This window comes from Necator americanus, chromosome I (assembly GCF_031761385.1).
Source record: "Necator americanus strain Aroian chromosome I, whole genome shotgun sequence".
Lineage (NCBI taxonomy): Eukaryota > Metazoa > Nematoda > Chromadorea > Rhabditida > Ancylostomatidae > Necator > Necator americanus.
The window spans coordinates 6,903,210-6,928,388 of NC_087371.1; the positions used below are offsets into that span (position 1 = coordinate 6,903,210).

At 41.4% G+C, this 25,179-nt stretch overlaps 3 protein-coding genes across 6 annotated transcripts; 1 reads left to right on the forward strand and 2 right to left on the reverse strand.

Annotated features, from left to right (window-relative positions):
- Positions 1-7,517: 7,517 nt before the first annotated feature.
- On the reverse strand, positions 7,518-12,017 carry RB195_004745 (uncharacterized protein; the record flags this gene model as incomplete). 3 transcript variants are annotated; one of them, XM_013448785.2, is made up of 11 exons in its annotated part: positions 7,518-7,604; positions 7,906-8,004; positions 8,546-8,662; positions 8,717-8,764; positions 9,361-9,521; positions 9,586-9,718; positions 9,776-9,889; positions 10,850-10,979; positions 11,424-11,593; positions 11,659-11,759; positions 11,948-12,017. In XM_013448785.2, 11 exons carry the CDS (start codon positions 12,015-12,017, stop codon positions 7,518-7,520), a joined length of 1,230 nt encoding a protein of 409 aa, XP_013304239.2. The 3 variants fall into 3 exon arrangements, with proteins under 3 accessions (XP_013304239.2, XP_064033993.1, XP_064033994.1); XM_064182726.1 differs by lacking the exons at positions 11,424-11,593; positions 11,659-11,759; positions 11,948-12,017 and adding an exon at positions 11,060-11,142; XM_064182727.1 differs by lacking the exons at positions 7,518-7,604; positions 7,906-8,004; positions 8,546-8,662; ... (4 more) ...; positions 10,850-10,979; positions 11,948-12,017 and adding an exon at positions 11,182-11,263 and having other exon boundaries at positions 11,659-11,778.
- Positions 12,018-12,111: 94 nt separating this feature from the next.
- Positions 12,112-14,951, forward strand: RB195_004746 (uncharacterized protein; the record flags this gene model as incomplete). Its single annotated transcript, XM_064182728.1, has 4 exons — positions 12,112-12,155; positions 14,537-14,610; positions 14,672-14,787; positions 14,856-14,951. 4 exons carry the CDS (start codon positions 12,112-12,114, stop codon positions 14,949-14,951), a joined length of 330 nt encoding a protein of 109 aa, XP_064033995.1.
- A 595-nt stretch (positions 14,952-15,546) lies between these two features.
- RB195_004747 (uncharacterized protein) lies at positions 15,547-24,553 on the reverse strand (the record flags this gene model as incomplete). Of its 2 annotated transcripts, none has more annotated exons than XM_064182729.1 (8): positions 15,547-15,714; positions 16,009-16,122; positions 16,194-16,258; positions 16,320-16,527; positions 16,582-17,604; positions 17,667-17,805; positions 24,127-24,196; positions 24,499-24,553. In XM_064182729.1, the coding sequence occupies 8 exons, from the start codon at positions 24,551-24,553 to the stop codon at positions 15,547-15,549; spliced, it is 1,842 nt and encodes a 613-aa protein (XP_064033996.1). The 2 variants fall into 2 exon arrangements, with proteins under 2 accessions (XP_064033996.1, XP_064033997.1); XM_064182730.1 differs by lacking the exons at positions 24,127-24,196; positions 24,499-24,553 and adding exons at positions 21,285-21,391; positions 21,544-21,633.
- Positions 24,554-25,179: the final 626 nt, after the last annotated feature.

Consider the following 25,179-nt stretch of genomic DNA (forward strand, 5'->3'; position numbering starts at 1 on the left):
CGCTACGCTTCTGAGAAAAATGATGCGAAAAGAGAAAGATTACCGGGATTTTCGAGCAGAATTTAACAGCAGATAAATAGTGCACAGTAAAATGTATAATTTGCGCGAGAACGAAACGTTAATTGGTAATATCTGCATATTTTGTAAATAACGCTTATACGTTCTCCTAGATACATTTTTCACCATATCCTCGAAACTTGATAAAACAGATTCTACTGAAAGGTATTCTGACAATTTTTGTGAGTAACTATTCATAATCCTATCTATCTACAAATTTTTCATCTGTCATTTTTCTTCCTAACGAATCCGTATCACGCTCAATCTTATGCCTCCTTTCCATCTTCGGATGATTTCAAGCTTATTCTCCCATTTTCCCGATACGTAACACAGTGATGATGAAAAATTAATCACATATTTTAAAGACAGCACACCACGAATCTGAGGTGGTGCGGATTCCTTCCAGAATGCTCTTTTGTACGACCCCATCTATTGCAACGCTCCACCCCTTGTGCCGCCTCTGCCGTGCGATCCGTCGAAAATCAGTTCGGACTGCCCCGATAGGCAGAAAGGGACGCTACGCGCGTGTGCAAGGGTGGCGCGCTGCAACAGAAGGCATCGTACAAAACAGCATTCAGGGGCCAGCTGTTTGCAGTGATTCGGGGAGAGATGAGCGGAACCACCCAGGTCTCCATAATCTACGACCCCGTATACGGATACTCCACCTGAAATCCGTACCACCCCAGATTCGTGGTATGCTGCCTTTAAAGACGGCATATCACGAAATTAACGTAGTGTGGAAACCCGATGGAAAACATGGAGTTCGGGGTGTAGCTTACGAATATGAGCACATGGGTGCAATAGGGAGGAGCCAGACCTCTTCATAATGAAGGTGATCAAGTTCACGGGGTGCAGTTCAAGTGGTGAGGATCCCTTCGCCAACCGTCCAAAAGAGAATGGAGTCGGCGTGGGAACGGTGTTTGTTCCCATGAAGTATGCGAAAACGCTCCACGTTTGTGCACGCGGAGCATTCACGAGCAAGCGGTCGAAGATCAATGAAGTCTCTTCACTAGCCTATTAAAGTAGAACTTATGAATAGGCTGCTGAGGGGACCGAAGCGTGTACAAGGAGCGCGTTCTAACGTGCCTCGTAGGAACAAACGTCGTCCCCACTTTGTTTTTCCAAACGATTAGGAGGAGTTGACCGTGAGCATGCTATTCATGATCCACACCCTGCACTCTATGTTTTTCATCAGCTTTCAACACTACGTCAATTTCCTGTCTTTAACACACAGGATTTAGTTTTTATCACCTCTGCGTCACATATTCGACATAAAACGGAAGATTAAGCTTTAAGTCATCTGTAGATGGAACAAAGTCAAAAGATTGAGCATACTAGACTCTTTTATCTTACTCTTACTAATAGATTTTTTTTTTTGAAAGAAATAACATATGAAAAATTAGGCCGAACTATGAATAGTTACAAAAAAAATGTCAAAACACGTTTCGGAAAGATATGTTTATTCTCATCCATTTCGTAGATATTGTGAAAAATGAATGTATAAAGTTTATATTGGGTGAAAGCGGAAAACGATAGGTTGTTTTTTCACAGTAATCTATTTCATAAATTTTGTTGTGCGCTGTTTACCTGCTAATAAATTCTTTTTGTTATCAATTCCTGCTATTTTTCTCTCACGGCATCGTTTTCTCCGGACAGCGGTTCGACCGAAACATAGCGGCAAGTTCGAGTAGTTCCGCCCTGGCTACGGCTACCGGGCAAATGTAGTCGGGTCAAAACGAACTGAAGCTCAGTATAGCTGCATAAGCTGCAGCGCTCGAAGCGGTGCGATGGAGACCGGCGGTTAGAGAGAGAAGAGAGGACCATTACTAGCCCCACTCATCGCCGCACTTCGCGATGGTCCCACCTAGATCCCTAGCTGTACCGCACCGCTTCGAGAGCACCTTGTTTCATGTTGTTTTGACCCGAGGTTTACATTTGCCATTTTGTGATTTTCATTAGCTGTGTAGATACAGTGAATCTGAAGACAGAAAGGACAAAACTAGTTAAAATAAATTCACCCTTGACTGTAGCTAGAAATCTGGAGTAGAATATTCCCGAAAATAAGAAGTAAACTAAAGAAATAAATCAAATTTTGATCTCACACACCATGGGAAAACAGCGAGAATAGTCAAAAAAAAAGAGCAAAAAGTCGTGAAGAAAACAACAACAAAATAATTATGGATTACTAGCATGACGCTAGGACGAGGAAAATATGGAAGTGGGGAAATGAGGATGCGCAATCTCGTGCAATGCTAGTTGCATCTCCAAAACGTCATGAAGATCTGAATGCCTTCATCAGAATATTCAGTATTTTTCCGCTAAACTCCAACATTTCACAAAATAAGAATTAAATAAGTGTTGAAGAGTGATAGACTTGACTTTTATTGAGAAATTGAAACGCTAAACGTGTAGAAATGCAACGCCTGCTACAATAAGACGATAAAATTTCTCTTAAGATGTGAGGTAAGCCGTTTTGGAAGAGAAACTTCCTTTTTTCTTTATCCATTTTATTTATTTTTCTTTTCTTTTCTTTTTTCTTTCTACTTTGTATGCAATACTATCAAATTCGAATAGGTGTAAAATACATGGACGTTGCAAGAGTGCAGTCTAAGGACCATCGATCAATCGCCGCGAGCCACTCGGTGACGAGAACACATCAGCGCACTTTCGAAAAGACAAAGCTAGTTCGAAAGATGGGAAAAACTGAAAGAAAAAATAAAAATTCCGAAAGTTTGTGTAATGTGAAACTAGCAAATTAGAACGAAACAAAACTGGAACGCAGCCTTAAAACCAATAAGCACTTATAAAAATTTAAACCGACCAAGAAAATGCGACCAAGAAAAAAGAATGTACTGTAACTTCGAATTCACATATTCACATATATCACATATAGAAAAACATGAAAATTTAGAGCAGTCTAAAAAAGAACACAAATATGAAGGAAACAAATGATAGATGTCATATCTGTGCATAACCGGCTGGTAGAAGTAAACAGCTATGTGAATGGCGAGTGATCAATAAAAAAATTAATAAAAACATCCACAAAATTTGTTGCGGGCACACTCAAACCAAGAAAAAAATCCATAAAATGTAAGCGTAAGGCTTTTTGAAATCCAAGTCAACGTTCAGATAAAGAAATTCGATTTCATTGGCGACTTCTTCGATAATTTTTTTTTAAGTATAGATGATAAAGAAATAAAGTTCTCATATTTCTGAAACACAACGGAATCACTGTAGTCGTCACTGTCTTCAGTTCTCGTTATTCAATTTTGTTCTTTTAAAAAATCGAAAAAAAATGGGAAGAAAAAGTGCACATGAAACATATACGGAAACAGTGTCAGGTACAAGTTGATGGTCTCCAAAATGCCTAAATCTTAAATGCAAAACGATCGCCCAAGAGCAAAAACAAAACGCAGCAGCAAAACAAGGCGCTTAATCCGAAACTTTGAAAAAAAAAATGTTTGCTCCACTCGAATTGCAATTAAAGGCTCGGCGGATTCGCCGAAAAGCCGAGGAGGTAAAGCAAAAAAATTCAATAGGAGCGCGTCATACGAAGCAGAGCGCGAAAATTGAACTTGGGACATAAAAATACAGTAAAGTTATAATTTTTCAGTGTGTTGTGATAAGATACGTGTCGAGAATAATTGCGTTATGAAGAATAGAACAACCCATAAAAAAATATGCATATTTTGTGGTTTTTGCTTCGTAATCATTCAAGTAGAAACATTTGACTAGAATTCTGTGGTGGAACGGCATAAAACAACATCTTTGTGTTTAAAAAAATGCAAAAATAGATGTAGCGTATACACAGACACCAACTGCTGACAGCTGAACAAATTGATGTCTATAGTTAACTGTACATTTGTTCCTCAAAACATTTATTAACGTTAAATAAACGTAAAGGGTCACGAGGATGAATATTTGGTTTTATTTTTGTGCTAGACCAGAAAAACTAGGGGAAAATGTAGTTGGAGAGCACTCAACCACGATCTTATTTCTGGAAACTTTCCTTTTTCTCTTAATAACGTTAGCTTACATGTCATAGAGCCTCTAAGACTACTGCTTAGGTCTTAGGGTTCCGACCGATTTAGTTGTTTAGTTCCAGAAAAAAGGGCGCCAGTGAGTGCCCCCTTCCACAACCACATTTTTCCCGAATACTGCTGCTTTAGTTGAAACAATCATAAATAATCGTGAGAGATACACCTTCCTAGGGAGAGAAAGGTGTTTTCTGAGAAATTTTCGAAATAGAGACTCTACGACGAACGGAACAGTGTTATCTATCAGTGCAACAATGAAAAAGTCTCGGACGGGGTGAGGGGGCGGATAAAAGCGGGAGATCGCTGACCGAAGAAAAACAACTGATGGACGATAAGCAGTGGTCAGCGCCGCTGCGGCCGCCGACGAACGTTGACTGAACTTGAGAGGAAAAAGAGAAGAAAAAAAAAACAAAGCGAACATTCTAAAAATCAATTGGCTACATCAAAGAAAATTCTCTACGATGAATAAAAATAGATCTATTTCTGAGAAAACGGAAAAGATCTTCCGAAAAAAAAAACTGTTCTTCAGATTACCAGTAATAATGTAAAACCATGAAAAGATGTATTCTTTCCGTGTAAACCCAAATATAGGTGTAGTGAGGTCAAAACGAAATGAAGCATGGTGCAATTGCGTACGCGGCTTCTCTCGAGGCGGTGCAGTGAAGCGTAGCGGTACTGGAACCTTTGCTGGCACCACCCATCGCTGGAGTTTGCAATGGTCCCACCGCGCTTCCAACTACTGCCTCCAACGTGCCGTTTCGAGCGCGTACGCAAATGCACCATGCTTCATTTTGTTTTGACCCTATTATATGTATGTATGTCCGCAATAGTAAAAATTCGTCTGAAGCACACATAAACTACTAATACAGTTCACACACTTCAAATATAGTTTATACGTGTTTCAATGAACCTGAAGTTCTTCAATGAGCGTCAACTTTGATTCTTCTCCTAATTCCGTAAATGTACTTCTGTTTTATACACAATTTCATAGCGGAAATTTACCTTCACATTTCCATTGCTTTCCTACTATATATTTTCTGTTTTTCCTAATCTAAGCTGACAGTTTCAATTACTGATTATTGCCGAAAAAAACCACCGTTTTATCATATTCCCCGTAACTAACTTAAGACCTAAGTTTAAGACTTACTGGCTATAATTGTTAATTCTGATTTCAAATTTTCAAAATTAGAAATCTTCCAAACCACTAAAATACTTACAACTTCTGAATACTAGCCATTTCTACCGAAGAAAGGGTAAATTGCAGTTGGATGGGGGAGGAGGTGGGAGGAAAACACTCAACCTTTCACTTATTTCTGGAAGTAAATGACTAAATCAGTCGGGGCCCTAGAACCGATCAATTAGTCTTAGAGGATCTATGACATGTAAGCAAAAATTACGGAAAGAAAAAAGGAAGAAAAGGGAAGATAGAGGTTCCAGAAATAAGGACGCGATCGAGTGCCCCTCCCGTAAACAACATTTTCCCCTGAAGAAACTTAATAGTCCATCCTGAAGAATTTAAGTAAGAAATAACTAACTCAAATAATAACAAATAAAAACTGCTAAAGGGTTGAAGATGTGCATAATCGGGTCAAAACGACATGAAACACGGTGCATTTGCGTACGCGCCCGAAACGGCGAGGCTGCAGTTCGAACCGAGGTGGGACCATCGCAAACTGCAGCGCGAATAGATGTTCGATCATATTTCCGAATACGATTGCAAACTCTACAACATCTGGGAAAATCATCGAACAGAATTGAACGTAGCACTTTTGATTCCAACGTTGATCGAAAAAGAAAACATACAGCTGCAAACAGCCGCATTTCTGCAAAGAAGTGATAGCATCCGCTGCAAGAAGAAAAGTACAAACGGACCAGGCGACCGAGGTCGCAATTGTTCTTCGCAAAGGCGAAATTGATCATAATTTAATGATAAAATGTGAGGTGAATTCCATAAAAAGTTACTATATGGAGTCATCCTCAAAGGAATTTGCCATATGGTTAGCCATATGCGTTGAAAGTAAGAAATTTACACTTATAGGAAAGCCGGCTGAGGACTATTTATCATTCTTATCTACCTAAGAAAAGAAAAAAGAAAAAAACTTCTGCGATCTGCTGAAGACTAAAAGGAAATCAAATTAAGAGAACTTGATAAAGACTCAGAAGAAATCCAGGTGAACGAAGTCAATGACTAGCACATAACCCCATCTTTCCCCTCCCCCCCCCCCCCCTCCTGAAAAAAAAAATCCTAAAAGAAAACTTATATGACCTACTGAAGACTAAGTCCAAGAAAGGTTGTCAGGGAGAGATTAGTCTCAATAGTTGCTATTTTAGGATCCAGAAAGCATCATTTGAAATTACAACTGAAATAGAAGAGCGGAGAAAGAGACGGTTTCACGACGGGCGGCTCCGTAACACTTCCGCACGTGACCATCGATGTAGTCAATCGGAAATGGATTTTAGCGGTCAACAATGCAGTCAGTCTTTCCTTCGTTCTTCTTGATGCTTATGGGTACTTTCGGTTTTGGATTAACCTGGTTCAAATCTTTTTGACCGCTTTACTATCTATATTGTTATTGTTCGAAGCTTTGAAATACAATAGTTCATGGCAACTGTCGTTGATACAATCGGGTCAAAACGATCTGAGGCGTGGTGCAATTGCACTCATCTCTGTACTCCAATTGATCGAATTGCAGAGTTGAGCAGGTTCGACTGGAGATAGCGAAGGACCCACCTTGAGCGAAACCGCCTGACAAGGGATCAGGTGCGATTTTTTTTCAAAAATGTTCTGACTCAAGCGAAATGTGTTTTCTTTTTTCTTCTTTTCATTTTCTTTTTTTGGTGTACCACAGCTGCATGTGATCAAATAAGGCGGCTAAATTGGTTAAACTAGTTTTCAAGTTGTTTCGATCCGACTGTTTTATTGGCGAAAATGTTCTGGGGTACAGTTGCGGGAGTATGTTTACGCGGGCGACCGCATTCGCATCGCGGCTACCTGGTCCTTTTCTTGTTGCTGTTATCCCTTCACTCTACCCCATTCAATTGCACATCGCAGCAACACGGTTAAACATAAGTAGTGGCAGCAGTAGTAGTACCGGCACTTATGTCCATAACTTTTTTTTAGAATTTCGAAGAGATGAGAACCGTTTTGGTTCCCAGATCATAACCATAATTCTCTTTGAATTGTCAGCAGTCATTGCCATTTTTCTCTCGACTCTCAAACATTTACAAATCGTCAAGCGTCTTGTCAACGTTCTTTGAAGAAATTTTATTCGCGTGTATTCGAATTCAAATCTAATTCAACAGAGCCATTCAAAAACACGCATATCAACTCATTTTATTTTAAAAAAATTGTACAGAACGAATAGTATCGTTCGTAGAAATTCTCGTAACTCTTCATTTTTTCAACTCGGTCAAATGCGAGCATTACTTCTTAGCGACTGGATTACCGGCGGCTTTCTTTGTTGCTTTGTTGTTCACGATCCCGGTTATATCAACGAGGATAAGAGTGTCCTTAAACGAACTTATCACTAGACGAAACTATGCACATGCAACAATACTATAGTCGGTTCGAAATGACTGAAATGATGAATGAAGTTCGGTGATGTTGCGTAAGAAGCTGCACGCGAAGCGGCGCGGTAGAAAGAGCAGTTGGAGACGTGGTGGGACCCTTACTAGCACCACTTGCTGTTCGCTTACTTGCTGTTCGCGATGGTCTCACCTCGACCGTAACCGGTGCGCTCCAACGCACCGCTTCAAGCGCAACCGCAACTGCAACGAGGTTCTCATCGTTTTGAACCAACTATATACCTACCTTGTTGATACCGATTTTGTCTACAGGCGTTTGAATGAGCTTCGGACAGAGATCCAGTTGTTTTTCTTCATCCCCGTCACGTTTGAAATAGCCGTAAACCTATAGTGTGAGCTATTTTTTGTTTTATTGCATTTTTTCATGTCATTAAGTTAGCAGTAGCGGCGTTTAGATGTCCTAGCTTAGGAGTATAATGTGCTCGAGTGAATGCAACGCGTTTGCGATCCCCACGAATCTGAGGTGGTACGGATTTCAGGTGGAGTATTCGTATACGGGATCGTAGAGAAGAGGAGGGGGAGGCGGGGGGTAATTCCATCCATTTCTTCCTACTTGCCGTAAACAACGGCCCGGAAGATACGACTTCGAGCGTCCCGGCGCGCTATTTTCTAGAACGAGTCCGATTGGAGCGCGCCAGCCGTGTACACACGCCACAAAGTACAGGGGCTTCTATGCATTTTCTTATTTCCATTTTCTCAGTATGCACATTCTTTCAACTCGTTTGTTATCCCTTTCATTCTGTCGCGTAATCGCACAGAACAGAGCACTTCTTAAAGTAATTTCAAACAAAAGTGTCAGTCTCAAAACTCTCAAACAAAGTGCGCACTAGTGATCCAATTTTGGCTTGCGGACCAATACAACTCACCTTGTCCGTGTTCATAATTTTCAGCACTCGACGAATCTCTCGTAGAAGATCCCCTAGTGGTCCTGTTTTCTCAAACTCCACAGGCGCTTGATTTTCTTCATCCTCACAAAAGCACACCTTGATTTATGAATTCTATTTTAAAATTTTGGTGGGAATAAGAATTCTGTTTACCTTTAGTTCAATCTTCTGTAAGGTTGCCTTTCGTTGGATTGATATAGGCTGTAAAAAGTTGTATCTTTACTTAAAACAACCTCTTCTCATGTTGCTATTTCAGAAGAAAAAAATCCCGAAGAAATGACCGATGAATTGATGTTGTTGTGAGCAGTAATCATTGTTTTACTTTTAATGGGCGTGTGAAGATCTTTTTCGATTTTTGTTATGGTCTTTGCCAGGTTTATTGTTCAGTATTTTGGATCGGAAATATAAGATTGCTCTACTTGCATGTAACCATTCCATATTCATAATCACATCTACGTTGAAGTTATGCGGTAACTTGCCGGACAATAAATCTGTTAAGGACCGTAAATCTTACCCGCCTGTCTGTTTTTTTTTTGTTTTGATAGCCGTGTAAAACGACCTGAAGCGGATGCGAATGCGTAAGTGGCCACGCTTGAAGCGGCGCGGTGAAGCTAGCGGTTGTGATCGAAGCGGGACCCCCACTCACTTTTCCAGTGCGAGTCGCTTGCAACCGCGCCGCTTCAAGAGCAGCCGCTCACGCAACTGCACCGACCTTTGGTTCGTTTTGGCCTGACTACTATAATAAAAAAACAGTTACAATTGTACTGTTTAATTTTATGTTTTCCATCAACGCTTACCGTAATAGTGTCATCTCTCAGGGCTTCCATCGAGTAATGTGACTCGAGGTCAAAGCGACTGAAGTAGGCTGCTCGTTCTGGAAACAGCGCCTTCAGCGCCAGCACCGTTTCGCAGCGATACGGCAAACGACACGCCTCATTGGGACAAACAGGTGGTGAGTCTAAACGATACCATTTTGGAAACGGTGGAGATTTGAAGTTAATAGGTTTCTAAAAAAAACTTACTATTGCGTTCGCACTCTTCCAGCGCTTTCGCTAAACAATTGATGCAGACCTCATGCTCGCATTCCATTTCTGACGGGAAATTTCTTAGCACTTCCCCCTCACATTCGGGTTGTCCTGAGCACGGCGTTTTGATCTGCAATCGCAAAACATTTATGATATGTACAGATAGATAGAATACTGGATTACTAACAGGTGTTCTCTTTCCCCTTTTCATTCTTGAACTTCCTTTCTGCAGACATTTCCCAGGTGGGCAGGTGCCTTTGCCCTCTGTCCATTTCTTTGCACACGGTTGACACATGTAGACCTGACGGAAATTATTAGAAATAAATAACTGACTTTTAATGATTCACAGCAGTTTCCAATTGAATTTATTGTTGTTTTCTCAGTAGCACACAAATCCTGCCGTCCTTTGCGACTCCCCTTTCGATATCTATTGATTGGATTGTGGCTGATGTACTCGGATGCTATCGTTACGATCAATACGTCCACAATCAATACGTATCAAAAACGGAATCACATTCGCGCATGTTGTTCGTTATCACCAATCAGGACACAACATAGCTGCACCCTTAGCGGCTAGGGATGGATTTAATTTCTCTTTGTGAATTGAGCTCCGGAGCAGCTAGAAAAGAGAGTTCTAGCAGTATAAGTATCGTTTTCTCAAATAGGAAACTCATGTGTCACTTGAAAATGGTTTTCGTGCTCTATGGACGTTTTGCGCCCAAAAGTCCAGTCCAACTAGAGCACTGTTGAGTGCCCCCACCTTTTCTTTTATTTTTAGTTAATTAAGCGCCGGATAAAGTTGAACATCATGAGCCGAGTTTCGATTAATTGAAAGTGATGAGTTTGAGATCAAAAGCTGTAGATAAAATATATACATCCAACATTTTTCAGCTTATATTACTTCTTTTATTGAGCCATTTCATGAAAGGATACTTGCCAAATACTATCAATTGTTGTAGAGTCGACTGAGACGATGGATCGTATGGTCGGATCAAAACTACATGAACAGCGGACGGTTTCTTAAGCGGCTGCGCTCGAAGCGGTACGGTGGAGACAGCGGTTGGGATCGAGATGGGACCGTGGCGAACTGCAGAGATGGATGGCGGAGGCGAGGACCCTTACACGATCCCAACCGCTACGCTCCATCACGCCGCATCGAGCGCAACCGCTTACGCAACTGTCTGTGCTTCATGTCGTTTTGACTCAACTATAACTCACCTTTTAGGTGGGATTTACTTGTAAGCACGAATTTTGCGCTCACCTGACAACACGGAAGTGCAACCATTTTATCGATTTCATAACTGGCATGGCAATATCCTTCACATTGTTCCAGTTCATCATCTTCGTTGAGCGGTGCACCACATCCACCAACTGGGCACTGAGCATTGTTACTGAAAATGAACTGATTCATTTCCATTGTTGTTTTCATAATTATCATTTACTCGGCTTAGAAGCATTTAGAAATTTGTACTTTTTTGAAGTCTGCGGACTATCTTGAATATTGGTGCGATAAGGAAGAGCTGGATCCTCTTCAGGGGTGGGAGGTTCGCTCATATAGTCAGCGTAAGTGATGGGGATCCCTTTGCCAACTGTCTAAAAGTGAACAGGTCCCTTTCCCAACCGTCCAGAAGTGAAATTGGTAGAAACACCGGCTCCGACTATCGTATGTATGATCCTGAAGCAACAAAAGTGGACAACCTGGATGATGGACTTGGGTTGAACATAGACCTAGTTAAATAATACGGAAGATGAACGATGTAAGCAAGTGCTGTCACTTTTATACTGTGCCCTTTACCTGATCTACATTTCTGAGTTGTTTGTAAGTTAGAACTCACGTTTTATAGGCATCATCGAAACATTGTGCACAGAGGTCGTGCTGACAGGCCGTGTGGTAAACATCTCCAGCAATCGCGAGTTTTCGGAGGCATCGTTCGTATTCACATGGATTCCATCGAATGTCTATTGGAGGGACCAATGGAGAGTAACAATGTCTTGCTGGGCAAACCTAAACTGTACGATTTCAATTATGACTAATCTCTTCTGTTTCTATAATATTACAATTTTACTTACTTTACTGGTTTTTCTCGTTTTCTGTTGGCATTTTATGCAAATCACATGTAGACAGGGGACCAGTTGGACCGCATCGCTGCATTTAATGCCCAAGCGACACTCTGCACAGTATATCGACATTCTCACCACAGTAAATCGATTTAAGGATAAAAATGAACCTTACTGAAATGAAACTTGTAGCATCTTACCGGTATTGGCAAGTCTGAGTGCCACTATACGATGGATTTCTTCATTTTCGATCTTTATTGATAACTGGAGTGGCTGTGGCCAGTCCGTAATCAATACTTACCGAAATGACATCGGTCGCCACCAATACACCGAATGACACCATCGTTGTAGATGGTGTCCCAGAAGCGCATCTTCAAAGGGTGATACCGTCATTAATTGAACCCTGGAGGATCCTTCAACGACACAGCGTAAGCCAATCTGATGATCGTTTCTTCTGCTCGGTGCATGGCTTTATCATCGAATCAGCTCTCATTTTACAGCCATGGCAGGTTAGCCGAAGTCCGTGAGGAAATCGTTGGGCAGGCTAAAGTATATCGTAGGAAATGGATAAAATACACGGCATTGATCAATCCCTATGGGAACGCACCTACGCCTACGCGTTCGACTTCAATGTAGAATTCTTTTGAGGCTTACAAACCCATAAGCTTATACAATGACTTGTGGAGCTCAGTACAAATCAATGTTTTCATCCTCCTATACGGGCTAGATGCCAGTTTATCCCGGAATGATGAAAGGCTTGATTGCCACTAGAGCGGATTCGAACCTCCAATCGATCGTGCCACCACAGCGGAGACCCTTACCGACTGACCCACACCCGCTCACTATACCGTCTAACCATTTTCTATTGATATCAAAAATTTAACACGGGTGTAGCGCGACAATGGGAATTGGTTCCATAGCTTTTGCGAGGTCGATGATTCAAAACCGCCATTCGGTCTTCGAATTCGTTCCGGGTCGAGAAATTGGTACAAGGCTTGTCTGGGAGGGAAAAATACTGACCTGATATACGGCTGGCTCCTGCAAGTCACTTTATGCCGCACGTATTTCGTTTTTTTTTAAACTTCTACGATTCTAAAGTGCAGTCGAATCACTGGTGATATTCCCGACGCTAACGACTTTATCCTTTTCAAATACGTAACTGCGCCCAACAGCCCTGCTTTCATTTGACGAGTCAGTGTACCGCATTTTCTAGGATATGATGCCTTAATCCATGAAGACGATGTTGTCTACCGATGATTTTACCACCAAGAGATTTCACTTTTTTCTCTTCTCAGCGCATCTTCTCCCTTTGTTGTACAGATACATCTAAGCTCTGACAACTACTGTTGTCTCATTCTGTGCTTCGAACATTGACCTGCTGACCACCACCACAATAGTAGTCAAAAATCAAACTTTTGAACCCCTCTTTAGTTTATTAGAAATACAAAGTAAATGCGAAAATGGTATCAAACGACTATAGACATACAAATTTATCGAAGAAGACGCAAACAAAGAAAAAGGACAGAGTTTAGCGGAAAAGTGCGTGTACTTGATGAATGACGTTCGGAAAAAAATTGCTTTGGAATTTTTTTCGGACTGTTTTTCAGGAGTGATTTTTTTGACGCTTTCTCCTCTCGTACTTTTTCCCAGATCACCATTTGGAAAATATCATGCATGAGATCAGAATAGTGGGAATCTACTGGTGTGGAGATGCTTCATATTCGGATTTCGTATTTTGGATTTTCATATTCTTGTGTCGTTGTTCTCTGATCTCACCATCATTAAATAGATGAAATTCAATCCATAAAATCTTCAGAAGACGGCATAATTTGTCCTTTTTAGCGTTAGAAGTGCTTTCTCAAAGCATGGGATGTACAGTTATGTAAGCAACGAAGAATTATTTAACTTCGAATTTCTGTTTATTTGGGCGCAAATCCCCAGAAATCCACTTAGGAATGGATGAAGAAGGTGACGATTCGGACGCGCCATTTGTCCGATGCTTGACCATGTCCTTGGCGGGTTAGGGCAAGCGCTTGATGGCGAAAGCCGGTCGCCATTAAATCGCGGAACAAAAGTCCTCATACAGCTGGCCGCCGAAAAAGCTGAGCAATCGCCGTTACGCTGTTGTTGTCGTCGTCGTCGACGATGACGTGCTGGCAGTTTGTGGTGGTGTTCTGCGATTATATGTGTGTACTTTGTGGAAAACTAGAACTACAACCTCCGGGGGTGACGTCCGCGAAAGTGTAATTTGTTTGCGTGAAATCATGTGTGAAATAAATTCAGTCGTTACAAGTGCATAACCAATCGAGAACTCATTCGGCTGAGACTGGTTCTATTTGGTCTTTCTTTACCGTGTCATCGGACGGACAACCAAGAACCAATAAAAAATATCTTTGTGTTCTTTGAAATCTAAAAACACCGGAACATCAGAAGTTGGAGGAAACGGAAGTGCTGAACTACCATCATAGATCAATGCATATATTTAGTGAAAGAAATGTTGATATGAATAGTTAGGATGTGGTCCCGTATGGAAAAGAAATTTCACTGCACTCGCGCTAAAAGTACTCCCTTTCAAATTTATAAATAAAACATCGTGACATCGTTGCTGAATGGATTGATTCTTAAGGATTCTCACCAGTTTTGTAAATCATTATTGATCGCCATATATCATATACAGTCCCTGAATACAGTAGTTACCAGTAGACAAGAGTTCTGCAAAGGAATGTTGTATGTAATGTGACCTAGACAGTTTTTAGTGAGCTTCAGGCCAGAGAAGTGGAGAGTGAGGGGTCACAGAATGTACATGTACGGTAGACTCGCCTAATACGGACACGCAAAACGGAATAGCGTAAAATTCTGACCGGACTATGCAATCGCTCATTCGTTTTAGGAACCCCTCTGTTCCCTGTGCCTCTCTGCGTCCTTTACTTCACTCCGCATTTCCGTTGGAATTTCTTGGCACAGGTAAGATAGTGAAGTTTTTTGGAGTTGGGAATTTTATGAGAACTTTTTTTTTTACTTTCAGATTGCTTCTGCCTAGACAGGCAAGGTTGGGTCGTATTGTGTATCCATACTCTGCGTCTCTACCTCATCCTTGTAGTATATTTAGAGCTGCACAAACCGACGATCAACGTAGGAACAGTGAGTATCTTTGAATATGGCAACTGTTTCAGTTATTTATTGTTTTTTTAGTTTTTTTTAGTTATCAGGGGGGAGTTATTAGCGATGAAAATATCTTTATGAGTATCTTCCCTACTTCTATTTTCTCCAAACGAAAGCAGTGCATCGGGATGCGCGAGACATGAGCTCTTAAAGTAACTTCTTGGATTCTATCTTATAGATTGTGTCTTATGTGCTAGAAGTCACTTTATATTCAAGGATATAGACTTATGAGTAAAAATATGGCAACGTTTTGATTCTATGTTGATCGTTGTATATTGACTACAAGAAACTTCTAGAAGATTTAAATATCTTTATCTTCTCTCAACGACAAAATGTACAGGCATATATAGTATCTGATGAAAGACACCGGTATTTCTGGCGAAATAGAACATGTGGAAGTCTCTGATGCCGGCACGGAGACTATAGTAGGATGAAGCGTTGACGATGGCGGAACGAGCGAGGGTAGAAGAAAGACGGAGCGGGTAGGGTATGAGGCAAAACATATCAACGACACATAAATAAACTATACACGCTACGCAACTACATATATATTATATAGTTAGAGAGAACAACTTAACGAAGAACAGCGAGCGATATTAAGATCTGAGGTGAGCTAGCGTAATCGGTGGATCGTTGCAGAGAGACAGCGACACCAAACGATACAGCTTAGGCACTTGTGCGGACTTTTTCTCTTCGGTTTTTTTTTCTCAAATAATTACGCACGCGTCTATGTTCTTCTTAGTCCTCCCAGGTGAGCGAATGACGATTTCCGACACGTAGTTGACAGTTTCGTTTACCGTACCAGTTCACGTACGCAAATTCCGCGTCCGAAACTATGGCGTTAAATCGACCACCGAACTTTGCTGCCGCGTCGCTTTCAATCTTACGAGCGGCTTCAAGGTTGTCCTGTAAGAGATACAACGTTTGTAACAGCAGAATAAACCCACAGATTATGGTTGGTAGAACTATGGATTATGGTAAGTGGTCCTTAAGAAATAAAGAGGCGGACGAACCGGCAAAAGCTGATAGTTGAAAAAATGTGAAAGTAACGGATAGGTAGAAATTGAGAATTCAATTTTTTGATAGATTTTTGACGACAGACTTGGTCATCCCGCTGTCAAAAATTGCATGAAATTTTGGAAGTGGATACATCTAGTAGGAGGGAATGGATGAGTACACCTTTAAGATGACTTCGCTTACCCTCTCAGATCCAAGAGCTCCTTCAACAATAGCCTTCAATTCGGCATCATCACAGTTCCCTTCATCGCCTCCTTCATTTGCGTAGTCAACCTCATTGGTTGCCGGAGAGGCCCCCTTAACAGAATTGATCAATAATCAATTTTGTAGTAATCAACGAGACAAGTCCTCTTACTACCAATACTCACAGATGGGTGTTGAGCGTTGTCAGCAGTTTGCTGCTCTTCAACAATGTCATCGTAGCTTGATTCCTCTGAATGCTCTCGTTGTTTTTTTTTTAATAGCTATAATATCGTTTGCGTGGGAGGACACACCTTTGGGAGCATCAGTAACTATTTGATGAACGGTTTCAGTGATCGTCGGAGCCGGAGCTGGGCTAGGAGCTGGTACTGGAGCTGGTGCTGGAGCTGGCTCTGGTACTGGCACTGGCGCCGGAACTGGAGCAGGACCAGGTTTAGTTTCAATTTGCGCTTGTTCAGAACCTGAGTCAACCGGTTCAACGTGTGTTTCTGTGACGGTGACCTGAAACAGATCAAGTACTTTAAAAGCGTGGCTTTAATAATAAAACTTACTGACCTCAGGCTCTTGGGGTTCTGTGACAACCGTCTCTGGCTTCACTTCAATCTGTTCGCTGCCGCCTTCAACAGGTCCTTGCTGGTAAGTTGGTCCGGGCAGAGGAGCGGCTGGTGCGATTTCTGATTGTCCTCCGACACCCACAGAAGGACCATGGTAAGCACCTCCGTTTCCACCTGCTGCGGCTGAATCTTGATAAGATCCGAGTCCCGCGCTTTCACCTCCGCCTACGATACCTCCGGTGGATGGTCCTGGTTGGTACCCTACTCCACCTCCAATTCCGACTCCTCCACCTTGCGTGTATGAACCACCTCCGATGCCTCCGCCGCCTCCTCCACCTTGTGTGTATGCACCTCCTCCAATGCCTCCACCGCCTCCACCTTGTGCGTATGCACCTCCTCCAATGCCTCCACCACCTCCACCTTGTGCGTAGGAACCTCCTCCGATGCCTCCACCACCTCCTCCACCTTGTGCGTATCCACCTCCTCCAATGCCTCCACCGCCTCCTCCACCTTGTGCGTATGCACCTCCTCCAATGCCTCCACCGCCTCCTCCACCTTGTGCGTATGCACCTCCTCCAATGCCTCCACCGCCTCCTCCACCTTGTGCGTAGGAACCTCCTCCGATGCCTCCTCCTATGCCTCCAACGTCACCTCCAATGGCTGGACCTTGCTGATAGGCTCCACCTCCGATACCTCCACCTCCGATACCTCCACCTCCAACGGCTGGACCTTGTGCATAGGTGGCGCCTCCTACACCTCCACCGCCAATTGCTGGTCCTTGGGAGTAAGCACCTGCACCAATGGTTGGACCGCCTCCAACTGCTGGTCCTTGGTATGATCCTCCTCCAACACCGCCTACACCTCCTCCTAGGCCAGCATCGCCGGCTCCGATACCACCACCGGCACCCGCATATGTCCCGCCTAGTGCTGGTCCACCTCCTGGTACACCACCTCCTGCGCCTCCGGAAGGAATTACGATTGTTGGTACAACAATGGGAGGTGAAGCGTATGGGCCACCGGCACCCTGGAAAATGTGTAAAAAATGTATCTAGCATCTTCACATGGTAACTACAAAATTATACTTACCTGGCCACCACCGTATGATGGTGGCGGTGGAGGTGGTGGTGGTGGTGGAGGTGGAGGCGGTGGTGGTGGTGGTGGTGCAGCATATGCTGGAGCAGGCGCGTATGGAGCTGGTGCTGGGACAGGAGCAGGTGCCGCATAACTGAAAAATTAACTGTTCGTTTGGCATCATATTTACCATTCTATTATTATTATTATTTTTGCTCATTTTGTTTTCATTCCAATAGTAGTTTCTCTTCTATTAATGAGGCAAATGAAGCAACGATATTAATGAAAGCTAGTCCAGATTATAAAACATAAATGAATGACGTTTACAATTCTGTTTTTAAATGTTAACCCGCGCTCACTACAACACAGTTTATAAGGATAAATCGGAAGAGCATGTTAAAGTTGTCTGCTCGGGTTACGTACTATAGTAATGAGTATAGTTACAGTAACCCTTGGGTTATACGCAGAGGAAGACCTGGAGAGAGCGATAAATCACTTGTGTCGTTTCTTCTACTTCTTCACCTTGGGATGTACAGATAATCAGCAGATGCAGCTAACACAGCTTAGCAATGGCCCTTTTCATAATTCGGAAGAGGATTCGCTTCGCAAGGGCAGTGATTTTCCTGACTAGTTACTGTAGAGGTTCCAAAGATATATCAGGAATAGTGTTTGTTCTCAACATATACGAAATCTAATATGAAAGAGAACATATTCTTTTTAAATTTGTAAGAAATCTATACGCTCATCCCTATTCGTCATCCACAAACTGGCAACCACTTTTCTTTCGATTTGGTTTCTTTACAAAGCTTTTTTTTCGCAGCAGAAAAGCTTTGTAAAGCAAATTACATTTCACAGAAAATAATGCAAAGGACTTTCTTTGATTTTCTTTCTTGTTTGAGACAATTTTTCTAACTCATAAAAAGAAAAATGGTCCTCAATCGCAGGGTCTACTGAATACTTGGCATAATTTTGTCATTGCTATATCCACTGACAGTACGAAAGCCTGTAAGAAGGGTTGGGATGTAGAAAATGTAAATAATTTAATTTTTCTTTATAAGAAGGAGCTCAGCAATGACTAAATCAAGCAGAAAATTCAAAAATATTCCAGTAGGTGGACACCTAAGGAAGAATATGGATTGCTGTTCACTGTTTTTCTCGGAAAATATCTTCAAAAATTAATTCTATTGCTGGATAGAGCACTTTTTTGAAATGAAGCGTTGAAGCCGGCGACATTCGCACAGAACCGGGATCGATTAATTGCCTGATCGCGCCACCGATACTAATTCAATGGTACTTCCTTTATTTAGAGGTGTTTGACAGCTTTAGGGAGAATGAGTGAAAAAATGGCGAAAATGAAATTTTTCCCCAGAGAAATGTTATGAAACGTCTTTTCTTAAGAAAATCTGTCCTGAATCTGTTTCCAGGATCAGAGGAGAAAAACGCTACGAACACTTGCATCGCGTAAAATTAGGGGATTCCGTTCCCGATCCTCAACCCTCCAATCAGCGATCATTTATCCTAGTATACAACTTTTTGCGGTTTTCCTCAGCACATTCAGATCGGGTCGTCGCAATGTCTGATTTAGGTCGTAGAAGAAGCAAGTCTAGCTTTTACGATTGTCCTCTTTCGCATATACAAAACGCTTCAGCTAAGAGTGGAATCGACACGATGATTGACGGGATTTCAACGCATTCACATGTCGTGTCGTAGGAAGAAAAAAAAACCCGAACGAACGAACGAAGCATGTTTAAATCTGGACAAGTGGACGAGCTGCGTTGTGGTGTTTAAGTGAAACATAATGTTATTTTTTGCTCTACTACAGTAATTCTAGGCGTTACCGTAATTTCTACCAGAAAGTTCTACTAGGAGTTCCCCACATCAAAACGCGAAATTTAGCGCTTAGAATAAAATTTTCTTAAATTGATTGTGAATTTAGTAGAATTAGTAGGTCATCTTATGCTTAGACGCCACTTAAAGTGGACTTTAAAAAAAGTCCTTTAATTTAAGCGCTGAATTTCATCGCAGAAACGCGTCCAATCAAATTAACCTTCGAGTTTGTGAACGCGGACGCTTCACGACATGCTCATGTGCACATGTATTGATTGATGCACATGCACGCGAGTTGTGGAAGGCAACAAACTCGTCCACCTACTACAAAATTCATACATTGATCACTCCTGAGCGATCATTCCCCGAGCCGGCGATTAATTTTCAACTATTCGCTATTGATATGTGGCCGAGCAATAGTCAAAATGCTATAATCCGTGGAAAGATCAGGAAGATTATTTTTTCATTGGTACTTTCTTAAAGAATTAGACGAAGTTAGTTATACCTAGTAATATAGTAATTTCATTGTATTAAGAGTGCTCGAAAAAATTGCTTATTGATCAATTTCATCATTTAGGACAAGTATTTGATTCTCTGATTTTTTAAAATTAATTCTCAATTGTTAATTTAATTTTGAGTTATTTCCTTTTGAATTAATTTAATTTTTAACTTATTTTGTAGGAAAAGTAAAACCCAGAAAGTGTTTGAATGAAGGAAAAAAAATGTATTGTTTGATTCAGTACATTTTATCGAGAAGTAATGGTTAGACAAAAAAAGATGGATACACTAAGAACTTTAGAGTTAATTGTTGCTAACCTTAGGGTTAACACTTATGCCAATGTGCTAAGGTTGTTAATAGTATTATAATTATCCTGTAGAATTGAATTAGCATTTCATTGAAAATTTAAATCACCCCATCCTACGATTTAAATCTTACGAGAAATGAAATTCAGAAATGCGTCGATGCGATGATAAGCAAACATCGGTGCTTGGACTTTGGCGTTCGCCTATCCTGGCGCTACCGTCTCTCTGACCAGACGTTGATGGGATTCTTAGCGCATCATGGGAGTTTTATCCGGATACGTCTGTCCTGTTGTCAATAGTTGACGCAGCCAGACGGCTAATCATACTTCGTATCCGATCATATTTATTTATACATTTGTTTACTTGTTTACTTACTTGCGCACTTGGTGCGCCACCAAAATATTAACGTAACGTGGTAGCCAAACTAAAATCTAAAATAAAACCCCCTCTCCATCACGAACATCCAGGAATGAAGTGTTTCTTTCTTACGGTATCCAAAAAACGAAGGATTTGGATTGGGATACAGATTTATCTTATTCTCGTCGGGACCGGTAACAACTATGTTTTGAAGAGTATACTTATATTGATATCGATTAATTATTGATGAGAGATCTGTATGGGATTTAAAAGAAACCTCTGAAAAATTATTAGGATGATGTCTATTGGACGGGGATTTGTGCGGGGATTTCCTTCCAAACGTATTCATCATCATTTCTACTGAGCGCTAAATATTTTTTCTCTTCTACGGCACCAAATGCAGCAGCAACACGTACGGTCGGCGTCCAGGTGACGGGTGAATCGTATCGGATCGCTTTGCGTTTCTAATTAAACTCGCCGTCGATCAGGTTTGCCGCCGCCACCGCAGCCGCAATACGCATTTATTCAAATGTCCACGAAAACATGTTCTAAGCTCACGCAACACTTGCAACGTACGTACGCCGTACGCGTAATCATTACGAGTGATTGTGCACGGGGAATGCGTCAGAGAATTTTTGCGCACACCAGTCGTCGCACGTTACGACGACAGATGAGACTAGCCGACCACGACCACGACAACCACGACGACGATATCTGGTTAGCGAGAAGAAGATTATCTGTCCGGACGGAACCTAGGAAAGAAAAGAAAGTACATGTCTCCCCACGTGATTTGCGAATGGTTTTTTCTTCCTTCTTCGTCGGGCACACGTAAGATTATTGTAACATCAACATGCTTCAGTGATCATTCGGCTGGATTGTTTCGGAGATTTTTTTCCCTGCTCACCACTAAGAATTTAGGCCGTTTCTCTGATTCCACGATGCGGAACATATTGTTTGACGCCGTAATTGAGGTGAATTCAATCTGTTCGATCATTGTGATCGGTTTCGTTCGTTACAACACACATCCGAGGACGGACCCGGGACGCGCTCACAGGTCATTTTTACGATGTCGGATCGGCGAAACTGGAGTATTGTTGTTGAAAAAAAAGGCTATAAGTGTTCTTTTCTCCTGCAGTAGACATTCTCGTCGTCGTAGCGCGCGTCCATGGAAAACTCGTCTCATTCAAATTAATATGCTAATCTTAGCAGTTTACTGTATAATTTGTTAATGTTAAGTACTATCTAATGACGTGCTCATCGAAAACCTGTTCTATTGTCGATTAATCACATTATTCAACGGTGTGAGTACCGAACTCCGTTAACGTCCGCCGGCTGTGAATTTGATGTCGGCTTTCCTTTACGTTTCGAAGTTTTTCCACAAGAAAATCATTGGAAATCAATTATCGACAAAACAGGATATCACGTCTGTGAACGTTTCTATACGTTTCTACGATGGACGCGCAAGGATGATTGACAGTGGTTAGAGTCATTTGAACTTAAAATGAATTATTTTCGGAGTTTTGGCTGGAATTTTTGAATTTGGCGACCGAATTAATTTTATGTCCCACAAATTAAAAAAATTAATACCTATTTGTACAAAACGCTTCAACTACGAATATGGAGTCAAAATTCGATGCTACATTAAAATTCCTAAGGTTTAGTGTAGCATCAAATTCATGTTTAATTTTTTAAAATTTTTTAAGCTCTTTTAGACCATTCAAAAGTAACCATTAATATAAAAAAAATCATGGTTAGTTTTGAATGGTCTGAAAAAGTTTAAAAAAAAAACTGCCATACGTCCTTCTCACTCACTTTATTGTCCCAGTCCGAGGTCTAGCCTGAACTTATGCTTAGGTATGACGAAAATAAAAAGTCGACATTATTGATTAGTTGCTCTAATTTCATGGAAAATGCTTAATTTAAAAAGATATTCGAGTTCTTCTCTTGGTCCTAAGACCAAGAGCTGCAAATCTAGAACTGCTCTAAAAAATATTCCCTAAAAGAAATCATTTGATCTACCCTCAGCCGATTTCAAAATAGGGACCTATTAGTACTTATTTTTAAAATAAAATGTGGATGTGATAAAATGTTGATTCCGATGGTCCAACCGATGTGGACCATCGGAATATATTAGAAAAATTGCAGAGAGATTCTAAGCGATTACCGCGCTCAGCAGGTCAAATAGTATCCGTGAAGCGCACTTTCCTACATTCGAAGACAAGCTAACACAAGAGTTACGGTAGAATTGAATAGCGGTTAAAGACGGGCATAACCAGCTCGGGTTTATTACACGTATTCTTTGTCTCTTAATAAGTCCTTAGCAAATCGCCATAAATGCACATCCTAAGACGTAGAAATCCAGTTTGTATGTCCTCCCACTGTTGAAATCCACATAGTTTTTTTTTGTCGGGGACGCACTTTGAAGAGCATCTTACAATCGTTGATTGCTACACATAAAGCCATTATTTCCCAATAAATTCAATCTGAACAAGGAACAAAAGCATCGTTCCTATACCGGAAATGATTCGATCGCAAACATGATGCACTAACAAACGTAATAGATGACGAACTTGCTATGGACTTGATTTTCACGATCATAGTGCAGAATCGTTCATGCCTTCGGTTTTTTTCTTCAATACCACGTAGAAACCAGAATATAATAAGGAGCAGAAAACGTATGTTCCGGAATGAACACCAGAAAAACGTTCAGAGAACTACATTAACAAAAATCAACTAACGTTAATCCTCGCGGAATACTGAGCGCCCATCTAGCAGTACGGAAAGTTATACACCAAAGAATGGACCAATAGCATTGTTCTCCAGATTTGAGGACCCAAGGACCCACCTTCCACCAAATTATGGATTTTTATATGCGCTTATCTGGCTGCTTACGGATTAGCGCTTATAAATTTCCACTATCCGCTGCTGCTATTCTTGAAACTACGATTGCGCCATAAGCTCGTATTGTTTCATAGGTACTAGGCGATCAATACGCATGATTTGCACTGGACCATCGCAACGAGTGAAATTCTCTACGCAGCTCATAACTTGCGCTCGCTTATCGAAGCGTTGCCGAATCACCTCGTTATCACATGATGTTACCGAGAAGAAAAGGTGTTACAGTAACCCGAGCTATTTTTACATTCACTGGTCACGTTCAACGGCTACTCTTCATTCCCCGCAGGACCCACGTTATCAAGGGTTCCTTTGAGGAAACGGCAGTTACGGTAACCTTTTCTAGGACAGATCCAATCTACTTAAAATGATTAGTTCATTTTTGTTTCATCGTAACTGATTTGGCCAGTATTGAAAACTGTTCGCTGGTCCTCTATATAATACAGTTTTCGAGAATATTCCAGATATAATTCTCTCAAATAGAAGCTCATAGTGCTAAGAAATTTAATTGAAAATCCGTTCAAACTATGAGATAAGGAATAATCCATCATAATCAATCAATAACCATATTCATTAAATAGATCACACTAACCTCGAACTAGAGCATGGAGGGCCGACACCACAACTTGGCTGGGATGGAGGACAGCATTGGGAGCCACCTCCTGGAAAAATAGAGAAATATGGAGCGATATTGCTACAATGAAATATTTCCATCACATTAAGTAGTTCAATGGGGAAAAATAAAAATTTCGAAAAAAAAATCTTATTTGAGGAATTTCGTAAAGATCAAATAAAGATCGATTAATGCCTGACTGAATACGCGCGAATAACTAGCGTATTTTTAAATAAATATTCCACAATATTACGGTTACGATCGTCGTAGGAAAAGATTCGGTAAAATGCAAGAAAAAACATTATTTGATGATGATGATTAAAATCATTGAAAAATATACTACACACACACCGAAACATGCGTACGCGGGTCCGACGGCGAATAGTAACGATAGAAGAAGGCGCATTACCGTGAAGTGTTGGCGATATGCCGCAGGAGCGAGCCTTTTCTAGGCGCCGCCCGGATAGCTCCGCCCATTTGGAGAGTGTGCGCGAGATGTATGAGAAAACCCGAGGCTGTTGAAGGCGTCGAATGGGTTCGGTCGGGGTGGTGGAGGTGCCGTCCGCGTCGACGGACGTTGCAGCGGACGCGTCGACGGACGTTGCAAACAGGTAATAATAGCCGGGGCATATATAGCTAAATCAAGGACGATTTATCCCCGCCGCTGATCCCCTGGCGATCACTAAGGAAATGTATTCTAAAATACCAGACGGAGGTATTTTACAGTGGTGGAAAAGAGATGAGTTCAAAAAAAAAACGACGTTCCCCACTTACGAAAGGGAAACGTTAACAAATTCGGTTCCGATTTGGACGATTTAAAATCGCCTGGCGATCGTATCGGATCGATTTGTCAATTGTTTACTTCTAAGAGTAACCAAAGACTTGCAGAATATTGGTTTCTCCTAATGTGTGGTCGGTTCTTTGTGTTAATTTTTCTCAATATTCATTCTTGCGCATTTTTTCCTATAAGTACCCGAAATCTACAAGTAACTATTTGAATTTCCGGAGATTTTTGACGCAAAACTCCAGAAA